The sequence below is a fragment of the Pipistrellus hanaki genome, assembly GCF_964339955.1.
Source record: "Pipistrellus hanaki genome assembly, chromosome: 19".
NCBI lineage: Eukaryota > Metazoa > Chordata > Mammalia > Chiroptera > Vespertilionidae > Pipistrellus > Pipistrellus hanaki.
Window position 1 is genome coordinate 9,318,219 of NC_140521.1, and position 20,990 is coordinate 9,339,208.

General features: G+C 43.3%; 1 protein-coding gene across 1 annotated transcript in view; it reads right to left on the reverse strand.

The window, feature by feature from the left end:
• The window catches only part of PI4KA (phosphatidylinositol 4-kinase alpha), an 84,590-nt gene that overhangs the window by 58,317 nt on the left and 5,283 nt on the right, over positions 1-20,990 (reverse strand). Inside the window, exons 2-11 of the mRNA XM_084867819.1 lie at positions 16,514-16,630; positions 13,710-13,803; positions 12,591-12,679; positions 10,582-10,654; positions 9,738-9,997; positions 9,152-9,218; positions 6,794-6,942; positions 5,047-5,112; positions 2,453-2,549; positions 468-659 (exon numbers count right to left, since the gene is read on the reverse strand). Of these exons, the coding sequence (XP_084723945.1) occupies positions 468-659; positions 2,453-2,549; positions 5,047-5,112; positions 6,794-6,942; positions 9,152-9,218; positions 9,738-9,997; positions 10,582-10,654; positions 12,591-12,679; positions 13,710-13,803; positions 16,514-16,630 (1,204 nt within the window). The remainder of the gene's footprint in view (positions 1-467; positions 660-2,452; positions 2,550-5,046; positions 5,113-6,793; positions 6,943-9,151; positions 9,219-9,737; positions 9,998-10,581; positions 10,655-12,590; positions 12,680-13,709; positions 13,804-16,513; positions 16,631-20,990) is intronic.

The following is a 20,990-nucleotide window of genomic DNA, read 5'->3' on the forward strand; positions in this document are numbered from 1 at the left end:
AAGACACAGGTTAACGGAAAGCTTATCTCCGCTTCTTTTCTGCTGTTGTGAAAATTTACCAACCTATATGGTGTGTGAGTGCTTTCTCTTCTCCGCTGGCCCTGAGCCCCCTCGTCCCCCTGTCCCCACAGAGGTTTGTGGATGGCGGCCACCGGCAAGTCTGCTGAATGCTTCCAGACAATGGCAGGTGTGGTGTGGAGCCACTGGGGTTTGCAACAGGTTACGAGTCTCAGCAGAACAGAGCTGGCACCCCAGCCATCAGGAGATATACTCTCATGAGGCCCTCTAGCAAACATCTGCCGCTCTTCACAACGGCTGAGACAGGCAATGAGTTCCCACTTCTCACACAAAAGCCTCAAGAACCAGCAATAAGTAGTGGAGAGAACGCAGGCCTTGTGGCCTTGGCCAGCACCATCCTCCCGGTCCGGACACCGGATGTCCAGGGCACACCAGGAGCTGATGCTCACCCTGCTCATCCTTCACGGCCCACACCATGAGGTCCACACAGGCGGCGTTTGCCTGGCAGCGGAGCTTGAGGGGGCTCAGCTCACTGTGGATCCGGTCTGCATCGTGCAGAATCTTCTGAAGCTCCGCCTGGCTGGTGTTGAACTGCTCCAGCACAAAATCATGGATCTCCTTCACAAAGGCGGTCGGGAGGTCTGTAGGAGAGAGTGGGTATGGCAGCTGGAAACAAAACTGCACCAAAATTCAGGCAGCAGCTGTGAACTTCTACCATCTTCTCCTCTCTAACCAAAAACCAAGAAGAACATGGTTCCAAGAATGTCCTCTGGGAAGACCTTGGATAGGCTGGGCACAGCTGCCCTCCACACATGTGCCACCTGGCCTCAGAGCAAGTGATCATTTCCCAGGGAAGTGAGAGCCAAGCTTTGGTTCAAGCAATCAATATGCTAAAACCTGAATATATGAAACACATGCATTGAGATTTATCACAATAGTACAGTTAACATCAGGAAATACTTTAGTGATTTATATTTATTTTATATTTACTATTTTCTTCCAGTTTTACTGAGATATAATTGACATAGACCGTACACTTTTAAAGTGACTGACATAATGACTGTACAAGTGAAGAGGAATTTTTTGAAAGGCTGTCAGTTATTAGATAAGGACAAAAACTGGTTGTAACCTAAAAAAGAGAATTCCCGGCCTACAGGGCTAAGTCTTCAGAGCGTCCAGAATTTAAAGCCTTTTCAAACTCTCATCCTTGGGGCCTGGAAAACTTAGGAGAATCGATGTGGGCACAAGTCAGACCAGTCGAGGCAACACACAACTCAGGCGGGAAGGGAGGCCACAGGGATTCCTGGGAGCCAGTCCCTGCCACACTCCTTCATAAACCTAACTAACCCTTTTTAAGGTCACAACCAGATTCAGCCTCCACCTCCCAAGAGCCCTTGGAATCAAATTAGGAAAGTGGATTAACTAAATTATGTAGAATAATTAAATTATTCTACATATCAGAATATTATATGGCCATCAAAACTTACGTTTATGAAGAATGTTCAATAATGTAAGAAAATAGCTTAGGAACAATGTTTTAAAAATAAACAAAAGAGAGATTGAAATAAACTACTAAATGTGAATGTGTGCTACACTGTTCAGATATTATCTCTGCCCTGGCTAGGTGGCTCAGTTGGTTGGAGCATCGTCCATACACCAAAAGGTTGTGAGTTCCATTCCAGATCAGGGAACATACCTAGGTAGCAAGTCAGGGTTCTGAATTAATCAGTATTCCTCTCTCACATCAATGTTTCTCTCTCTCCCTTTGTCTCTCTCAAAATTCAATAGAGGATGTGAGGGCGATCTGGCTGCGACATCTGTCACCCCATTGATCGCCAGGGTTGATTCGGCTGATCTGGCTGGCTAGGCGGGTGTCCCCCTCCTCCCTCACCGATCCATGTGCGTCCCTCCCGAAGCTGCGCGCTCGGTCGAAGAGGACGACTTTCCCCCAAGAGGAGAGGACCGGTCTTCGGTCAAGGGTATACGAGTAGCTGTGCTCCCCTGCTAGAACCTCCAAACAAGCTCAAAATTCAATAGAAACACATCCTCAGGTGAGTATTAAAAAAGTATTACATATATATTATCTCTGACTTATAAGAATATGAGTACCTCACTTTCTTTTTTGTTATATTTTTTTATGTGTCTAAAGTGGACATGTTAAACTGTATGTATGATCTGGACAATACAACCTGTCCATTTCAGAAAAACACCTGAGGAAATAAACCCATCAAAGAAACCATCACTGACAGCACTAGGGGCAGAGGATCATGGACAGATTTTTTTTTTTCTTAGTTGCTTTTTCTCCAACATTTCTATGACATGACCATGTCCTTTCTGTGTTTTTAAGTGCCCCCAGCAGAAAGGAAGCACAAACTTGAGCCAGTGGCCATGAACCCAGTCTCGGTGAATTCACACACGTGTGCACAGTCCTCACCTTTCATGTAGTACAGAGTGTCCCGCAGCATCTTGAACATGGCCACGTAGAGGGGGTCACTGAACGTGGTGTAGTAGAGGTCAGCGCTGGGGTTAGCCTGCGGGGAAGGCAGAGGCACGTGACCACCCACCGAAACCCTCCTCAGGACCTCCCCCTTTGTGAGGAGACCCAGTGACGGCATCCTTACACACGTGACTTAGCATTATATACATGGAATAACCGTCCACCATGACTCACTACTTGGAGCACTTTAATTACTCTCTTCACCCTCTTAAGCATCAGGCGGAGGAAAACAGCAGGCTCACACAGTCCACAGATGCCTGCAGGGAAGCAGCCACCTGACCCTTCACCTCCTCTTGCTGAAATCTCACTGTCTTTGGAATCAGGGGGACACAGGGTGTGGAGGAGGGGAGGGACAGCCAAAGGACCACCCGACCACGGGATTCAACCCTGTCCACCACTCGGGCAACAAACACTGCAGCCGGGGAACCTTCAGATTCAGCTTATTTTTTGTAATTAAAACTCATTTTAAGTTACTTTTTAGCAACCTAATCTAAAATGTAGCATTATTTTTCTTCCAGGGGAAAAATTCACACAAGGTCGAATGCCATGACTAAGATACTATTCTAATGAAAGGCATTATTCTTGACACATGCAAAGTCTGTTGAGTATTATATTCAGTAATTATATATTGAGTATTATATTCAGTAATACATTTGCAGATGCAAAAGTGCCCTGCAAATACAGCTGAGGGGAATGAGGAAGAAGAGAAGGTGAATCAGGCCAGAGGTCAGGTCGGAGGGAATGGGCCTGTGGTGTGAGACTGGTGGATGGTGCAAGAGTCTTGTAGAAGGCATGAGAACTGCATGAAGGACATGAGAGGGATGCCATATGTCAAGTGGGTACTGATAACAGGAACTGTGGTTAACAGTGCCATCCACGGGCACTGGCTAACTGCTTTACAGACTTCACCTCACAGTCCTCACACATCCCTGTGGGACAGAGATGAAGAGATGAGATTTGCTGATTAAGGTGATTCAGGGGTCTGACTCTGGAGCTGGGAAGAAGTCACTGCAAGCAAGGAGCAGAGGAAGGGAGGCAAGAAAACACAGCCTGGCTCCACTAGCTATGTAACTGAAGTTCCTTAACCCCGAAAGCCTCAGTTTCCCCACATGTAAATGGGGGATTGCTGTGGAATTCAATGAGTGAGTGAGTGAGTGAGTGAAATCCTATCCCAGTGCCTGGCACATAGCATGCAATAATTGCTAGTGATTATTGGTAATGAGTATTATATTCAGCAATACAGGTCATGGTTTCCCTCTTTTTTTGAAAGCAACAAGACTATGTTTTTATATGGACATTTATACTAAACTCCAAATTACAAAACAAAAATACCAGAAACTTCTCTGGTTCAACGGGAAGGAGGGTCCCAGAGTCCCATATATCCAGCCTTCCCTCTACTCATAAAATAATCCCTAAAAGGGGTCCCTACTGAGCTCTAACTTTTCCCTTCAGGATCCAGATTGACACTTTTCATTACAGATGGCATACAGGCCCAACCAGCGGCCACGAGTTCTGACTGCCCATCCCAGCTGTTGGCCCTGGCCCTCCTGATCTGCCCTGGGTCACACATGACCAAACACTGGCAAAGGAAAAGAAGAGGCCTCTGAGACTGCAAGCAGTGAGAGTAAAGCTCAGGCCAACAGGCAGGACACAGCCTGCGAAAACATTAAAAGATAAAACAGGAAGGATTGCAACCTGGAGTGTGACAAGAACTGACCTAAAGCAAATCACACTGGCACATATGTCTACCATCTGCAGACAGCTTGCTGGGAGCACAGGCAGGGCAGAAGAAGACACACTCTGCAACAGAGGAAGGTCCCTAGGGGCTCCCACCCCTCCAGAGCTGAGCCCAGCGGTACCAGGCACTGTGTCTCAATCTCAGGAGAGAGAAAGAACACCAGGATTAACAAAGACATGGGTCCAGCACATGCCACAGCAGCATCGGGCTGGCCAATGGCAATCGCTCTGGATCCCCACACTCAAAAGAGGACTGACTCAAATGTTCCCTGAGGTTTTGAGACCTCCCAACACAAACTCTTAGAAATGTTATAAATAATGCTGTGGGCATTGGTTCCAAATACATTAAGACAAAAGTTCCCTAGGCACACATACCCCTCACACATAAAATCCAGGGCTTGCACATGCCTAAGAAAGTGTGAGGCGTGTGTATGGATCCCAGAGAAGCAGCTTTGAAAGCACCGAAGGAGCAAGGAAGATATAGAGCGTCAGTCAGAGGACCAGTGCATTGCCAGCTCCTACGGTGACTATGTGACAAGGACACAGTATTTAGTCCTTTAAGCCTCTATTTTTCATATGTGAAATAGAGACATTGACCACTGCTCAGAGTCACTGTGCAATGATGTATTTAAAAGACCCCGGCACAGAGCAAGCTTTCAAGTGGCAGGTGTAGTCATTATTGGGACTGGGAGGTTAAGCTGAAAACTCAGTGCCCCCACCCAAACCCTCCCAGCTCTCTCCAGCCGAGGCTCCCAGCAGGCCGTCTCAGTGTGAAGCCCTCAGGAGGGACGTACCTCTAGCACGCTGGCTGCAACGGCATCCAAGGACTTGAGAACAGGCTCCTCAACGATCATCTTCACCTGCCAGTAAAACAAGACCTCATGAGGCCCCTGACAAACACAGGGATAGACAGGAATGCCAGCTCCTTCCACTAAAGAACCAATGTTGATGGTTAAAAACATCCAACAGGCCCATGTGGTGCAGAATGTGCTAGAAAAGTAGGCCATAATGTGTAAAAAACATCGAACTACCTACCAAAATGCCCTTAACTCTGCCTTCACTTGGAACTTTTCTCATCTAGATTGGAATGACATAAAAACAGAAAACGTACCAACTCTCTTAAATGTGCTGATGTTAGATGTCCACTGCCAGGATGCGAAAGTGTTCAGACTCCAGGCATCACTGACAATTCATCCACATCCCCTCCCAGATGTCAAGAGCACCTTCAAGGTCAATCCTCTGGTGCTGACGGCTCCTCCCTCTTCACCCAAACGGCAGCACACATTTTAAATTTCTAATAGAAGTGATTATTTCTTTCCATTCTCTATACTGGCATTCAGTACAGGAATGAACTATCCTGTCAACGTGGGATCATCTGATAAAACTGCAGCCCCCACCCTCCCACCCCGAGCCCCCAACGGTAGTACTGTAAGAAAGCATTTTAAAATGTATAGATAATGATACACACATGACAGGAGATTAAATAAAAAATTGCCTAGAAGAAAGCCTAACCTTGAAAAGTTAAAATATAATAGAAAAAAATAATTCCCCCTTTTTAAAAAAGGATCTGAAACATTCAGCCTTCAAATGGGATTTCTGAGGTTAACTGAGAAAGCAAGCCACGAGCCACCCAGGCCCTATTTTGTCTGGGACACTGACAGTGAGGAATTAGGGGTAGTTTTCCCTCCTGACAGTAACTTCAAAAACATCCTAGGCCAGTGTCACCAACTGGTGGTCCACAGACCTGGTCCGTGAGGTCCGAAAGGTTGGCGACCGCTGTCCTAGGCTATTAGTAATTGGTATGGCTCTAGCCTCATTAATTATCGCCTATGCTTTGATGTCTTCTTACATCTTCTGCCTAAATAAAGCCTTTCTCTGAGTGATTTCTTTCTATTCCTCCTCCGCACAGGAGGAGATAGCTGCTCTCTCCAGTGCATGCTTCACGCTTTCGGAGGTGTCATTCTCATTCTCTTTCATTCTTTCCAAACAAAGGCTCATCATTAGTTTGTCCCTGATGATGTCTTCTCCACTATCCCCTAGAATGTCTTGAAGAATCCCAGCTCAATAGTAACGACCTCAGAGTCCCTGGATCAAGGTCTATCTCAGGACTCAAGATAATGGCACCAATGCCTTCTCTGCTATCACCTCAAAGACTATCCAAAGGTATCCAAATTAGAAAATTAGGTTTTTTGTTGATCTGAATAGAGCACCCCTGGGACAGATTCAGGTACCCTGAGCTGAGCTTTGACCCTGCCCTTGGTCTACAGATCCTTGATTTGGCACTGATTTCCTTACCTCTAAAATGAGGAGCATGAAAAAAAGAAAAAAAAATGGGGAGCATGGTGCCTCCCCAAAATGGTTATTAAGTGAGAACAGACTGCACAATTGCTCCATGAAAGTTACATTCCTTCCTTCTTTTATCTGAAAATTATGACTACTACGTAATTCATTTGAAATACTGAAAAACTCCTAGTCTTACACGACTGGCAATTTTGCTGACTGATAGAGCCTAGGCCGGTTTATCCACAGTGTTCTGCTTACCAAGTTCAAGAGTTCCCGAAGCATTTCTAATGGAACACTGAACTCCTTATATGTGACGCCATTGAAAAGAGGAGAAACTGAGAAGCTGGAACTGATGGTGGAGAAGTAGTAATCGGGATCCAGGGCACTCCCATCAGGTAGGCAAGCAACTGGTGGGAAAGAAAACCAGATAGTCAGTCACAGTAACATGTGACCGGATACTTCCTGAAGCGATTCCCTCAATAACCAACTAAGACACAGACTTTGCTTTTGTTTTTACTCCAATTCCTTGTTTTTTAATTAAGAAGTAAAGGCTGGCCATAGCTGGTTTGGCTCAGTAGATGGAGCATCAGCCTGCGGACTGAGGTTTGATTCCAGCCAAGGATACATGCCTGGGTTGTGGGCACAATCCCTAGTAGGGAGCATGCAGGAGGTAGCCGATCAATGAGTCTCTTTCATCATTGATGTTCCTCTCTCTCTCTTTCTCCTTCTCTTTTCCTCTCTGAAATGGATAAAAATATATCAAAAATGAAAAAAATTTTAAAAAGAAAAAGAAAGAGGCTCTTTTATAAGAAGAAAATAAAGGGGGAAAAAAGAAGTAAAGGCTAGATTGCAAATCCTTGGGGAGTGATGCCTCTCACTGGGGTGTTTCATGTCAAAGGTTCAAATCTAATCATGTCCTAATATTTTCAACATAGACAATATAACAACATATGGGAAGAAAAAAATTACAAATTTATAAAGTTTGAGAGACTTGGAGGTCCATAGGACTCCAAAGATTTTACCGCCAAAATTCGAACTACAATGCGAATTACTAGAAATTTCAAAATAAGAACAAAAAGTCAGTCATCCAATACATAATAATATAAACCCAAAAGCTTATAATCATTTGAAAGTCCATTTAAAAACAATAGTAGAAGACTATGACTGGAAAATAAATAAGATTGTGCTATTTTCATATTAAATAGTGATGGATGATATCAATCTATAAAGAACCAAAGAATAAATTTTATGACTTTTTTTGAGCACTAAGCATAGAAAAAGCAAAGAATTGAGTTTATTCCAATTGTGTAAAAGCTGGAGTATAGTTCTATGATGCTGGTGACACACTGCTGACCTGACTAAAGGTGGATGGGTCCCAAGAAAGCAAACCAGCAACTTATAACAGAGAACATGGGGTGGGCAATAATACTGAAAGGAGTTGAGATGCTAAAGGCCAACATAATAAACAATCATTGAGAGGGAATGGCACCCTAGCTGGTTTGGCTCAATGCATAGAGCATCAGACTGTGGACTGAAGGGTCCCAGGTTTGATTCTGGTCCAGGGCACATACCCAGGTTGCGGGCTCGATCCCCAGTAGGGCTGTGCAGGAGGTAGCTGATCAATGATTCTCTCTCATCATTTATGTTTCTATCTCTCTCTCTGTCCCCCTTCCTCTCTCTGAAATCAATAAAAAAATATTAAAATAAATAAGTGGCCGGGACCGGTTTGGCTCAATGGATAGAGCGTCGGCTTGGGGACTGAAGGGTCCCGGGTTCGATTCCGGTCAAGGGCATGTACCTTGGTTGCGGGCATATCCCCAGTAGGGGGTGTGCAAGAGGCAGCTGATCGATGACTCTCTCTCATCGATGTTTCTAACTCTCTCTCTCCCTTCCTCTCTGTATAAAATCAATAAAAAATATATTTTAAATAAGTGTGTGACCCTCTAGATCAGGCCCATTGGATGTATAAGGCCCGTGAAATCATTTAGTCTGGCCCTGCCAAGATATTAGTGTTAATTCAATGTCTGATCAAATATAACAGGTTAATTTTTAAGTTGATAATTTTGTATGTCCTGCAAATCCTACCCTATATAATAAAAGGTTAATATGCAAATCAACTGAACAACAGAATGACCAGTTGCTATGACGCACACTGACCACCAGGGGACAGACACTCAATGCAGGAGCTGCCCCCTGGTGGTCAGTGCACTCCCACTGGAGGAGCACCGCTCAGTCAGAAGCCTGGTTCACAGCTGGTGAGCACAGCAGCAGTGGTGGGAGCCTCTCCCACCTCCATGGCAGTGCTAAGGATGTCCAACTGATGGCTTAGGCCTGCTCCTAGTAGACATCCCCCATCAGGTGGACATCCCCCAAGGGTTCCCGGACTGCGAGAGGGCACAGGCCGGGCTGAGGGAACCCTCCCCCCCGTGCACAAATTTCATGTACTGTGCCTCTAGTGATATTATAAATATCCAAATGGCCTTGGCAGAAAAAAGGTTCCCCGCCTGTTCTAGATGCATGATAGCAGAGCATCAATGTTACCATCCCTGGCATCACAAGTAGTCACTATGAACCTGTTATCCAAGTGCTAGGTCAATATGATGTTGTGACGCCCACCTTCAAAGTAGTGAAAGGCAGATCCTCCAGGGGAGCTGGGAGGGGGCATCCCCCGTTCTGGGCTGACCTGAAACACACAACCATATTTACAGATCAGAAAAGGCCAGCCAAACCTCAGATTTGCCTTAGGTAAGGTTCTTTCTGCCAGCTCAGTAGCAGTTGTACTTCAAGTTCAAGCGTCACCTCCTCCATGATACCCCCCATAGCTACAGTGTTCTCTAATATACCCCAAATCATTAAATTCTTCCTATCTAGACAAACATTTTATATCTGACTCCTAAGCTGAATTAGTCTTGTGTTTCATGTCTATATTTTTTCCATGAGTCAATTAGATACTTCTTAAGGGTACCAACTGTCTCCAACTAGGAATAGATTTTGGCACCCACTTGCTAAGAGGCAAATGACTAGGAGATGAAATCACTTATAAATTGTAAAGAGGACATGGAAACCTTTTATGTTAAAGAGAATTCTAGTGAGAACATTTTGTTTTCTAAGTTTTCTCAAGCTACACACGAGTGGGACTTTCCCCAGGTGAGCAATTCACAAGCCCTCTCTCCTCTGCTCTCTTCCGGGAGGGCAGCCGCACCTGAGAGATGCTGGACACGCTGCTGGTCTTCCTCTTCAGGCTGCCCTCCTGACACACGGTCAGCAAATTGCTGGGGAGGATGGAGCGGAAGTCATTGAAGGAACGCCTCCGAACGCCTTCCAGCTCCTCTGGGACTCGGAGGGAATGAGGAGGGATTCTGGGGAAGAGTTTTGAGAGGAGCGACTCTTCTGTGTTGCTGTAACGCCCGAATGCTCGTGAGATTCCAATCAGGCATGGGATTGCATATTTGCAGAGGTATTCTAGAAGACAAAGTAAGAATGTTCTGATACCAACTTGTAACACTGACTCACATCTCACAACCCACCAATGACTCACAAGAGTCAGGATGAGCCACAGCAACAAGGTCAGCCCCAAAGACTGACTGATGATATTTTCAATCTGGCATGAACAGTAACTTCAGACTATGTCTGCACCACATACAACTGGCTTCTTTGGGAGGTCTTGATCTATTTGTGGAACATCCAAACCATTTATAAAGATAAGTCACATTATCAGGCAGCTTTACTATACTTAAAACGATATATTTATCGCTCCCAGGATAATATTGCTAGCCTTACTCTAGAGGGAAAATGACCTTGGGAGGTCAGACATGTTATAGATAAGACACATAGGCCCAGAAGGATAAGGTGACTTGTCCAAGGTGACACAGCTATGCGTGTGACTCACATGTGACCGCTTAACTAACACACATCAAAGGTAACTAATAATATAGGAAGTTTTTCATTCATGATGTATGTAGGGTAGTAAAGAACAGAAAAAAAGGACTGAGAAAACAATAACCACAAACTTTTTATTAAAAAAAGCTTTGGATCTATAATCATACCTTTTTCTTGAATCTCCAAGGCCTGGCACATTCCCAAAAGGACATGCAAAACCTGCAAAAGCGCCTCTAGGATCTGTAAGAGCCAAGAAAACAGATCAAATTTATAAACCAAATCAGAAACATGTTGCAACATTAGTTCAGAATCAGAAGGCGCTTCAGACATTATCTTGTCCAACCTCATATCTGATACATAACTCCACACATGAAAGCTCTGTTGAGGGGCCAATCAGCTGACCTCCAGGAACAGAAACCCTCCCTCCCTGGGCTGGTCCAGAGTTCTTCCTAACACTGGCCCATGTTGTCCTCCTGGGGCTGGCTTGTACCCACCAGCTATTGGGGGCGCTCCTTCCTCCATATTCTACGAGCAGATGATAGACCCTGAATCCCTTTTCATAGCTAAATACCTTTAATTCTTTCCATCCATTACTTATGATTACAAGTCCTTTATGATGCTTCTGATTTTACTGTAGTCCACTGTGTCAGAAACCATCTCGAATTTTAGTGCTCAGTATAAAATTCATTCATATTCCAGGGATGCTGGGACTCACCAAACTCAACATAGATTCTAGACCTCCATGTATGTGTCATTAACTTTCTGGCAGCTACTTTACACGGCTGGCTCCCTGAGCTCACAGATAAATAAAATAATTAAATCTTTTCCATGCATGCTGCTCCCAAGCCATGCCACCTCTATTTGCATAGCTGGTATTTTCTGCCTGTCACTGGTGCCTACAAAGCTCATGGTATAAACCTGAGTTCATCGTGCTGGCTGTTTGTTAATGCCTCAAATTATGTTTTCTACAAATGAGGCCAACTTGCTTCCCGGTCTTCATTCATGGACCTGGCTCATTTTACTTCAACAGTAGGGGGCAAGCAACCGGAGGCTCCTACTGGGCCGGTACCTCACCAGTCACCATTTGGGATGGTCCTCTGGACAGTTCCTTATTAATTGTTTTGGTGCTCCACCCATTTTTCCAGGATGTCAGGAGAGGACTTTTTCATTGTCTAAATCAGGGGTCTTCAAACTACGGCCCGCGGGCCACATGCGGCCCGCAGAGGAGTCTGATCCGGCCCGCCAGGTTTTTTGGGCAGTGAGCGCAGCCGAGGTGTTACAGTAGGAATTAGTAGTTCATATAGTCCGGCCCTCCAGCTCTCTGAGGGACCGTGATCTGGCCCCCACTTTAAAAAGTTTGAGGACCCCTGGTCTAAATGAAGACCAACTAGAGTACTAGATATTATAATATCCACTTCATTTCCCCCTACTAGTACAAGTCTTAGAAAACCAGGAAAAGAAAAGGATGAAGTTGGTCTGATATGACTTGTTCATAATCAAGTCAAATTTCTTATATTTTGCTAATATTAAATGATGCTACCTTTGAAGACTTGAAAATAAATATTTTATCCATTTCATATATTAAAATGATGTCCTTGTCTTCAGTGTTAACATCCCTATTTTGATGTTTTTGGTTTTTTTTTTAAATATATTTTATTGATTTTGTACAGAGAGGAAGGGAGAGAGATAGAAAGCCAGAAACATCGATGAGAGAGAGTCATCGATCAGCTGCCTCCTGCACCCCCCCCCACTGGGGATATGCCCGCAACCAAGGTACATGCCCTTGACCAGAATCGAACCCGGGACCCTTCAGTTCCCAAGCCGACGCTCTATCCATTGAGCCAAACCGGTTTCGGCCCTATTTTGATGTTTTTTATAGAAAAGCCCTTACTTGCAGCATGTTAACTTTTCAATAATATGTAATTCTAACATATCTAGTTATCTCTTTAACCAACCTATAAAGAACTTAAACTAAGAAAGAAAGAGGTAGAAATACAATAAAATCTATAACTGAATATAAGGAAAGAGATATTAAAAATTAAAAAACAGATACAAAAATAATGTGTAATAAATCAACATAAATAATCCAATCACTTCAATTTTCCCCCCTCTTATCATTACTTTGGGATTCTTTCTGATCTTATAGAAATGCAAAAACAATTAGCCATACATTTACCTCATCCCTAAGTGAAGGGTCCCTGTAAGCCACATCAGACAGCAAGGTTACCAAACAGAAGCTGAAGCTCTCTGCAACTGGGAGGACACCTGGAATCCATAAAGACACAAATCAGATTGTCACAAAGGAGAGACACTGGGCCACACCTACTGGTCCCCCAATTCAGCAGTTGCTTCTCTCATATGGCCTGCCAAGCGACTGGGTTACTGTGGAGAATGCCCTCGCTGAGATGAATCTCAGAATAGATATGGGCCCAACATGTTTGCTGAGAATACTCCTACTTTTTTAAAAATATATAATATTTTGGTTTAATAAATGTAAATGTTTCCTGAATCAGTTTGAGATTAGATAGCCTTTCAACATGACAGATTCCATTTTTAGTTCTGACCTAAATAAGAGTGAGAAATCAGGCTTGATAGTGTATGAGAGACAGAATATGGAAGCTAATTGTCAAATACCTACTACTGCTATTTTAAACTGAATCAAATGCTTGCATTTTCTTTTCTGCTTTATTTTGACAAATGGAGAAAATCCTAATAAGGACTTCCAAAGACTTGTTCTATTCCTCATAGGATTTTAAGCCCTTCCACTACTGAGCCTCCTAGCAGGGAGGATCTCAGGAGCACAGTCTCAAGGTCAAAAAGGAAGCATTATACCCAGAAGACCAAAAGCTAAGCAGCACTTCTATCAAGTGTACCTTCAAAATGTTAGCACATCTACTGTGTAGATCCAATCACTATTAAATACTTAATCAATTTTTAATACTAACATTTAATCAAGGACAAAGAGCTAGCCAGTTTTATGGCCATATGCATAGTACATCACAGAAAACTGTTCCATTTTTACTTATGCACTTATTTTAACAGGCAGCTCTATGTAATTCTCAGGCTTAAATTGTGTGTCAGAATCACCGGGAGGCTTATTAAACTGCAGACTGACAACAGTGGGTAGCACAGTCCCTGTGGCTGCAGGCAGGCAGTTTTCCCACAGCCAGGAGTGGAACCAGCTAGAAGCATCCTAATTGATGTGTTAGTGTAATTAAACTCTTGATCCTTCCAGACAACGAACATATACATTCTTCCTTGCATTCAGGGGAAACATTATTGTACACAAAATTACCTCTGCCTTTCCGAGCTGTGCTTTCTTCTACCCAATACACTTTTGGAAGACCTTTAAGAAGTCGAAGAAGGTAAGGAACCACAGAATCTTTGTGCTTAAAAACAGAACAAAAAAGATTACATTTAATAAAATATGTGACCGGTAGCTTTTTAGCATATATTAAGACCAAAGGAAAGTATACCCACATCCTAATCATCTCAAAGATGAATATTCACATGGCTTCGCACCCTTCCTGCTTCCCACAAGTGCTGAAGGGAAGGGCTAAAATCCGCCCTTCTGGAGAGGAGGTCTCGGCCTGGCTCTGGCCACCTCTGGGGGCCAGGCCCCCATGAGGCCCTCTCCAGAAGTGAACACATTCAGAACTGCCTTCACTAAGAGGTGTCCAGACTGCCCCAAAGCCTTCAGCAGCCTCAGGATCACACCCTCGGGACTGGAGAGAAGCTCAAGCTCACTGAACTTGAGGATACTCCCATCGTTCATGGCCTTTGGTTATTTTTGGGGGGTTTTGTTTGCTTTGATATTCTGCTTCATGTTTCTACTCTTGAATTAAAACATGAGTCTTTATAGCCATCGAAAATGTACTTTCTTCTAGTTTCCATATAGCCAACCAGCATATAACTGCATAGCCTTCCATTATTGACTCTCTTGTTTCTTTCCCTGTATTTACAGATGCTCCAGTTAAAAATTAGGTTAGTGTGCTCCAGAGGAACATTTGATGTTCTAAAATGTTGAAAAACAAGTGGTGGTTTAATACATGGCTGCAAGTTCTGTGAAAGGTGGAGCTGAATTCACCTTCCCTGGAAAATGGGCTGCCTTAGAGACTTGCTTCCAGTGGCTCCAGCGGGTAGTACCTATAAGACAGCCTCCCAGGCTAGGTTAGAGAAAGCAGTGCAGCTTCCACCTCGCTCTTCCTTGGACACTAGCCCTTGGATCCCATACACTATGGTGCGACACAATGACATAGCTCAGGCCACATGGAGAGGCTACGTCCATAGAGGTGACCTAGCCGAGAGCCCCAGGTAAGGTCCCAGCCCACAGCCAGGATCAACCCTTAGACATGATGTAAATACGCCTTCAGGTAATTCCCGCCCCCAACCTTCAAGCCACCCCATGTGGTGCCAAATGGAGCAGAAACAGTGACTCTTCTGAGCTCTGTCTACACGAGGGGTGGGGGCGGATTGCTGTATTAAACCACCAAGTTCTGAGGTAGTTTGTTATGCCACAATTGATAATGAAACAGAGAACTTTCTTTGGTGAAAACAAAACAATTTATCCTCTAAAGGACAAAAAGGAGCTGACTACATCTGTCCAGGATCCTAGTATACTAACAAGCACAGAACTCCAAAGGACCCTGCAAGACATGGCCCCCTGCAAGGCTGTGTCTGACCATTGTATTGTATATCTGACAGTAATATAAAATAATACTGCTACTGAATGCCAACTGTAATTAAAAATTTTAAAAGAAATATACTTGATAGTCAGGGAATATGTGATACAGAATTCACTCTTTTTTTTTCCTCACCCAAAGATATTTTTTTCCCATTGATTTTCAGAGAGAGTGAAGGGAGAGGGAGAGACAGAGAGAAATACTGATTTGAGAGAGAGAGACATTGATCAGTTGCCTCCCACATGTCCCTGACCAGGGTCGGGAGCCTGCAATGAAGTACATGCCCTTGATGGGAATCAAACCCAGGACCCTTCAGTCCATAGGCTGACGCTCTATCCACTGAATCAAACCAACTAGGGACAGAATTCACTTTTAAAAAAAATATATGTTTGTACTGATTTTAAAGATGGAGGATGGAAGAGGGAGAGAAACATCTCCATGAAGGAGAAATACCGATCAGCTGCCTCCCACATGCATCTCAACCAGGGATAGAGTCCCAAAACCTGGGCATGTGCCCTGACCAGTAATCAAACCAGTGACCTTTTGGTGCACAGAACAATGCTCAACCAATTGGAGCCACAATGGCAAGGGCAGAATTCACCTTTTGTATGAAAATATTTTATATCCAGCCCTAGCCAGTTTGGTTCAGTGGATAGAGCACTGGCCTGCAGATGGAAAGGTGCAAGGTTCAATTCAGGTCAAAGGCACATGCCCGGGTTGTAGGCTCAATGCCCAGTAGGGGGCATGCAGGAGGCAGAAATCAATGATTCTCTCATCATTGATGTTTCTATCTCTCTCTCCCTCACCTTTCCTCTCTGAAAATATATTTTAAAAACACGCACACACACACACACACACACAAAACAAACAAACAAACAAAAAAAACCTAAAAGGTAGTATTAAATATATTATTTTGATCTTAAAAAATAAAAGGCACATTAACATGTACTTTAAAACAATTTATATATATCACAATTTTGAATAAGATAATATTATATCAAAACTATATCAAAGAATGTAGTTTATAATTACTCTGAGTCTGAATGATGAGCATTTTACCTGAGATGGAAAATCAAGTCTACTCTAGAGCCGCAGTCGCCTTTCAGACCTCATGGACCACAAGCTGGCGACTGATGCTCTAGAGGACACACAATTACTTCACAAAGCATTTTAACTAACTTTCTGGCAAACAAAAAACCGATTTATTCACATAGTTCGGAAAACAAAGTTTTGTAAGGTGTACATTAAAATGTCTCATTCCCATTAGTTTCATCTACTCTGTCCTGCCCACCACTAACCACTTTTATAGGCTTATATGCAATCTTCTAATACTGCAGTAAACATAAGCAGGTATAAATTAAAATTCTAATCCCCCCTTTTATACGGCGGAAACACTTTCAATTTAATAAAAACTTACCTGAAGATCAGATTCAATGAGGAAAATGCCCAGTGCAATCACTGCATCTCTCCGCCTTTCATCTAACTGGAAGATCCCATGGAAATCTACTGGGCACATACAAAGCAGCTTTTGGACCTAGAAAATGAGACCAAAAAACACATCCATAGTTTAAAATTTTATCAATTCACATTCAGAATAAACCAATACCATAAAAGGCAGTGAATTTACATAACCAATAAGTTAGTTTTTCTAATTTTCCAAAAGATTGTAAAAAAGGACATCCCCAGCTTCTAAAATTATCGTACATGTGCCCCCAAAACACACAACACTGAGGAACCTGAGAGGAGGGTCACAATGATGTATAACAGGAGGTAAAGCACAACAGCTAATCGTTGACATCTGCACTTTGGTGTCAGGACAGCCCACAGTCCCCACAGTCCCCACTTCCCAGGGGTGCTGATAAACCGTTACCCAAACCTACCTACAGGCACAGTGCCTCTCCTGAGGCTCTTTAAAAATCAAATGTGTGTAAAGCTCTTAAGACTGCACAGCACAAAGTAAGTGCTCAATAAACAATACCTATTGTTACTGGATATGCCATAATAGTGGCTAGCAGAAGGCAAGCAGGCAATAAATCAGCAACTTACTAAAGAAATGGAAAAATTGTAATTATCTTCAAAATTCTTGTTGTAAACAGTGAATATTAGACATAAAGGATCTATATATATATAAAAGCCTAAGTGGCTGGCGGACTGGTAGCTATGATGTACACTGACCACCAGGGGGCAGACGCTCAATGCAGCAGAAACCACAGGCATGGCAACATGGAACAGACTGATGAATCTCAGAGGGAAGGCGGGGGTCCCTTGGCTTGGCCTGCGGGGATCAGGCCAAAACTGGCTCTCCAACACCTCTAAGGGGTCCCAGATTGTGAGAGGGCAGAGGCTGGGCTGAGGGACTCCCTGAGTGCACAAATTTTGTGCACCAGGCCTCTAGTTTATTATAAATAGAAAAAAAGATTATCTCAATATTGAAAATCTCTGCCACAAGAAGCTCTTGAACAGAGCATTAACACACACCAGGAGGCAATAACCTTGTGGTTCAGGCCACAGACCCAAAGAATAGTCATTGACATTCGTATGATCCTGGTGGGTTGTTTTTCTGTTTGTTTTAAATTCACCTTTATTGTTGAAAGCATTACAGATGTCAGCTTCTCCCCCCCATTAACCTCCTTCTCCCACCCCCTTGCCAGCCCCCTCCCCAGGCCTCCACTGCACTATTGTCTGTGTTCTTTGATTACGCATATGCTAATATGATATTTTTAAAAAATATTTTATTTTTTTTAAATGTTATATTTCATTTATTAGATTACTCGCATCTATTTTTAGTGGTTGTATACATAAAATAATTTTTAAGTATAAAAAACACTTTGATAATGATTCATTTAATTACACTGTTAATTTTTCTTAAAAAATATTTTATTGATTTTTTACAGAGAGGAAGGGAGAAGGATAGAGAGAAACATCGATGAGAGAGAAGCATCGATCAGCTGCCTCCTGCACACACCCCACTGGTGATGTGCCCACAACCAACGTACATGCCCTTGATCGGAATCAAACCTGGGACCTTTCAGTCCGCAGACTGATACTCTATCAACTGAGCTAAACCAGTTTCGGCCTTGTGGGTTTTTTTTAATGGTTTAATTTTGTTTTTATTTTATTGATTTCAGAGAGGAGAGGGAGAGAAACAAACATCAATAATGAGAGAGAACTGATGGCTGCCTCCTGTACAACTCCTCCTGGACATGGAGCCTGAAACCCAGGCTTGTGCCCAGATTGGGAATCGAGCAGTGACTAGCTGGCTCATAGGTTGATGCTCAACCACTGAGCCACACTGGCTGGGCATCAAAATGTTAATAGTTTTGAAAGGCCGGATGAACAGTGGTTTTACATTTCTTCTTTGTGCTGTTTCATATTTGCCAAAATATGTTCTAGGAGAAAATATAACTTACATAGTCAGGATAAACATCCAATAAGTTAAAATAAAAAACATATACATGGGGGGGGGGGGAAATCCATGCTGCTTTTAAAATTAAATGCTCAGGCAAAAGAGCATAAAGTAATAACAAGAAACAACAGAAATGCTAAATTCCTTTTCTTTAGTGCTCCTTCACAAGGAGAGTGCTCCACAACCACAGGGAAAACAGAAAGAGCTGGACCAACCACAATAAAGGGACCATTCAGAGGCCCCAGCACTTTCACCAGGGACCATGCTATCTTGACAGAAAGAGTAAAGTCTCTCAAGAAACATCCCCGTGAATAAGAGATGGAAAGAAGGTAGATTCCTATCAAAATGAGTCAGCGTGATGCAACAATGTTGATTAATAAATCAACAGGTAACCAAAGAGAAGAGTCCGGGGCCCTGTCGAAGTCCATGTACTTTGACCTGTCCTGTGTGTGCAATACTTAATCAACACTCTGCTTGAACACACAGAAGACACACTGGGCCTCCGATCTAATGTGCTAGAAGACAGAATGGAGACTCAGAAGCTCGCCAAAACTGGCACAACCTCAACATTAAATATGGAAAAGAGGTAATCATACAAAAAAGATGACTTGCCCAGCTGGTGTAGCTCAGTGGTTGAGCATCGACCTCTGAACCAGGAGGTCAGGATTCAAAGTCAGGGCACATGCCTGGGTTGTGGGCTTGATCCCCAGTGGGGTGGCATGCAAAAGGCAGCTGATCGATGTTTCTATCTCTCTCTCCCTCTCCCTTCCTCTCTCTAAAAAATCAATAAAATATATATTTTTTAAAACCTTAAAAAAAAAAGATAACTTGTCAATATTTCCACACGACACACACATATGACGTTTAAAATGTTAAATATTGCCCTAGCTGGTTTGGCTCAGTGGAAAGAGTGGCGACCTGCGGACCAAAGGGTCCCAGGTTCGATTCTGGTCAAGGGCACATGCCAGGGGTTGTGGGCTTGGTCCCCAATAGGGGGCATGCAGGAGGCAGCAGGTCAATGGTTCTCCCTCATCATTGATGTTTCTATCTCTCCCTCTCTCTTCCTCTCTGAAATGAAAATGTATTAAAAATAAAATAAATAAATAAAATGTTAAATATTTTTGCTTTCAGTCCCTTTCTCTGTCCCTAGAGACTGCTTTGGGGGCAGGGTAAGGATTGTGTTTTGTTTTTCTGTTGTATATAAATAAATCTAATCTTGACAATTTTTAGGATAGTGAATTGCCCGTGGACTTTAGTTAGACCCAGAGTCACATGCAGGCTCTGGCACAGCCCACTGAGTGACACACTGATCCTCAGCTTCCCTGTCTATACAACAGTCCTCATGGAGCTAAATGAGACCTGAGCTCAGGACTCACTTCACAGTACATGATAAACATCGTCCATGCTACTGCTCATCAATGAATGCCTTATGTAAAAGTTAATCAGCTCTGGTGGGTGTGGCTCGGTTGACAAGAGTGTCGTCCAGTATCGTGGGTTTGAATCTCAGTCAGGGCACATACTTTAGCTTGTGGGTTCTATCCAATTCGGGGAGTGTGGAGGAGACAACAGATGTTTCTCACTCACACTGACATTTCTCTCCTCCTTTTCTTCTTCCTCCTCCTCATCCTCTCCTTCCTCTCTCCCTCTCTCTTGCTCTCTCTCTCTCTCTCTCTCTCTCTCTCTCTCTCTCTCTCTCTCTGCAAACATCAATAAAAATGTCCTCTGGTGAGAATAAAAAACAAGCTAATCAAGTCAATATGCCTTTAATGCATTCGTTTACTATTTACTGAGCACCTATTTCGTGGGAGATGCTGCCTTGAGCACTGTGGATGTATAATAGAATAAGCCAGGAAGCCTAGGCCCTCCTCTCATTCTAGACTTGACCAGACAAGTGAATGTCAGATGCGACAGGCTAAAAACAAATATAAATTTAAAATAAGAAGTTAAAAAAAAAAAAGAAGTTTAATTCTCCCTGTTGAAATAAGGGAAACCATTGCTCTTTCCTCCTTTTTCTTTGTTCATTTACATTTAAAATTCACCACTTCACATTTCTGTGAAATATACATAAATCCTTTTGAAGACTAGATTAGCAATTTGTAAGCTTGATGACCGGGAATGTCTTTCTCCAGAACCTGGAAGCCATCCCTTTGGAATGTAAATATCAAGGAAGCCAGCAACCCTAGCTCCCAGTTTCTGTGGGAGGGTAGGAGCCTAACTTCAGGGCTCCTGGCTCCAAGTTGCAAAACAATCTTCTATTATAAAAATATGTAGAAGCTTCACTCTCACCAGTGTGGTAGGTTCTCTTCTCAATCCAGCCCTCCCCTATTTGGGGGGCTGGTGCCAGCCCATCCTGGCACTTGTCCCGGAGGACAGAGGCAAACCCCAAGATCTCCTCCTCTATATCAATTGTAAGAAATGGATTTCTCCTCACAGAGCAGGTGTTCTGGATGTAGGTAAGGTATCTGGGTCAAAGTTAAGCTATAATAAT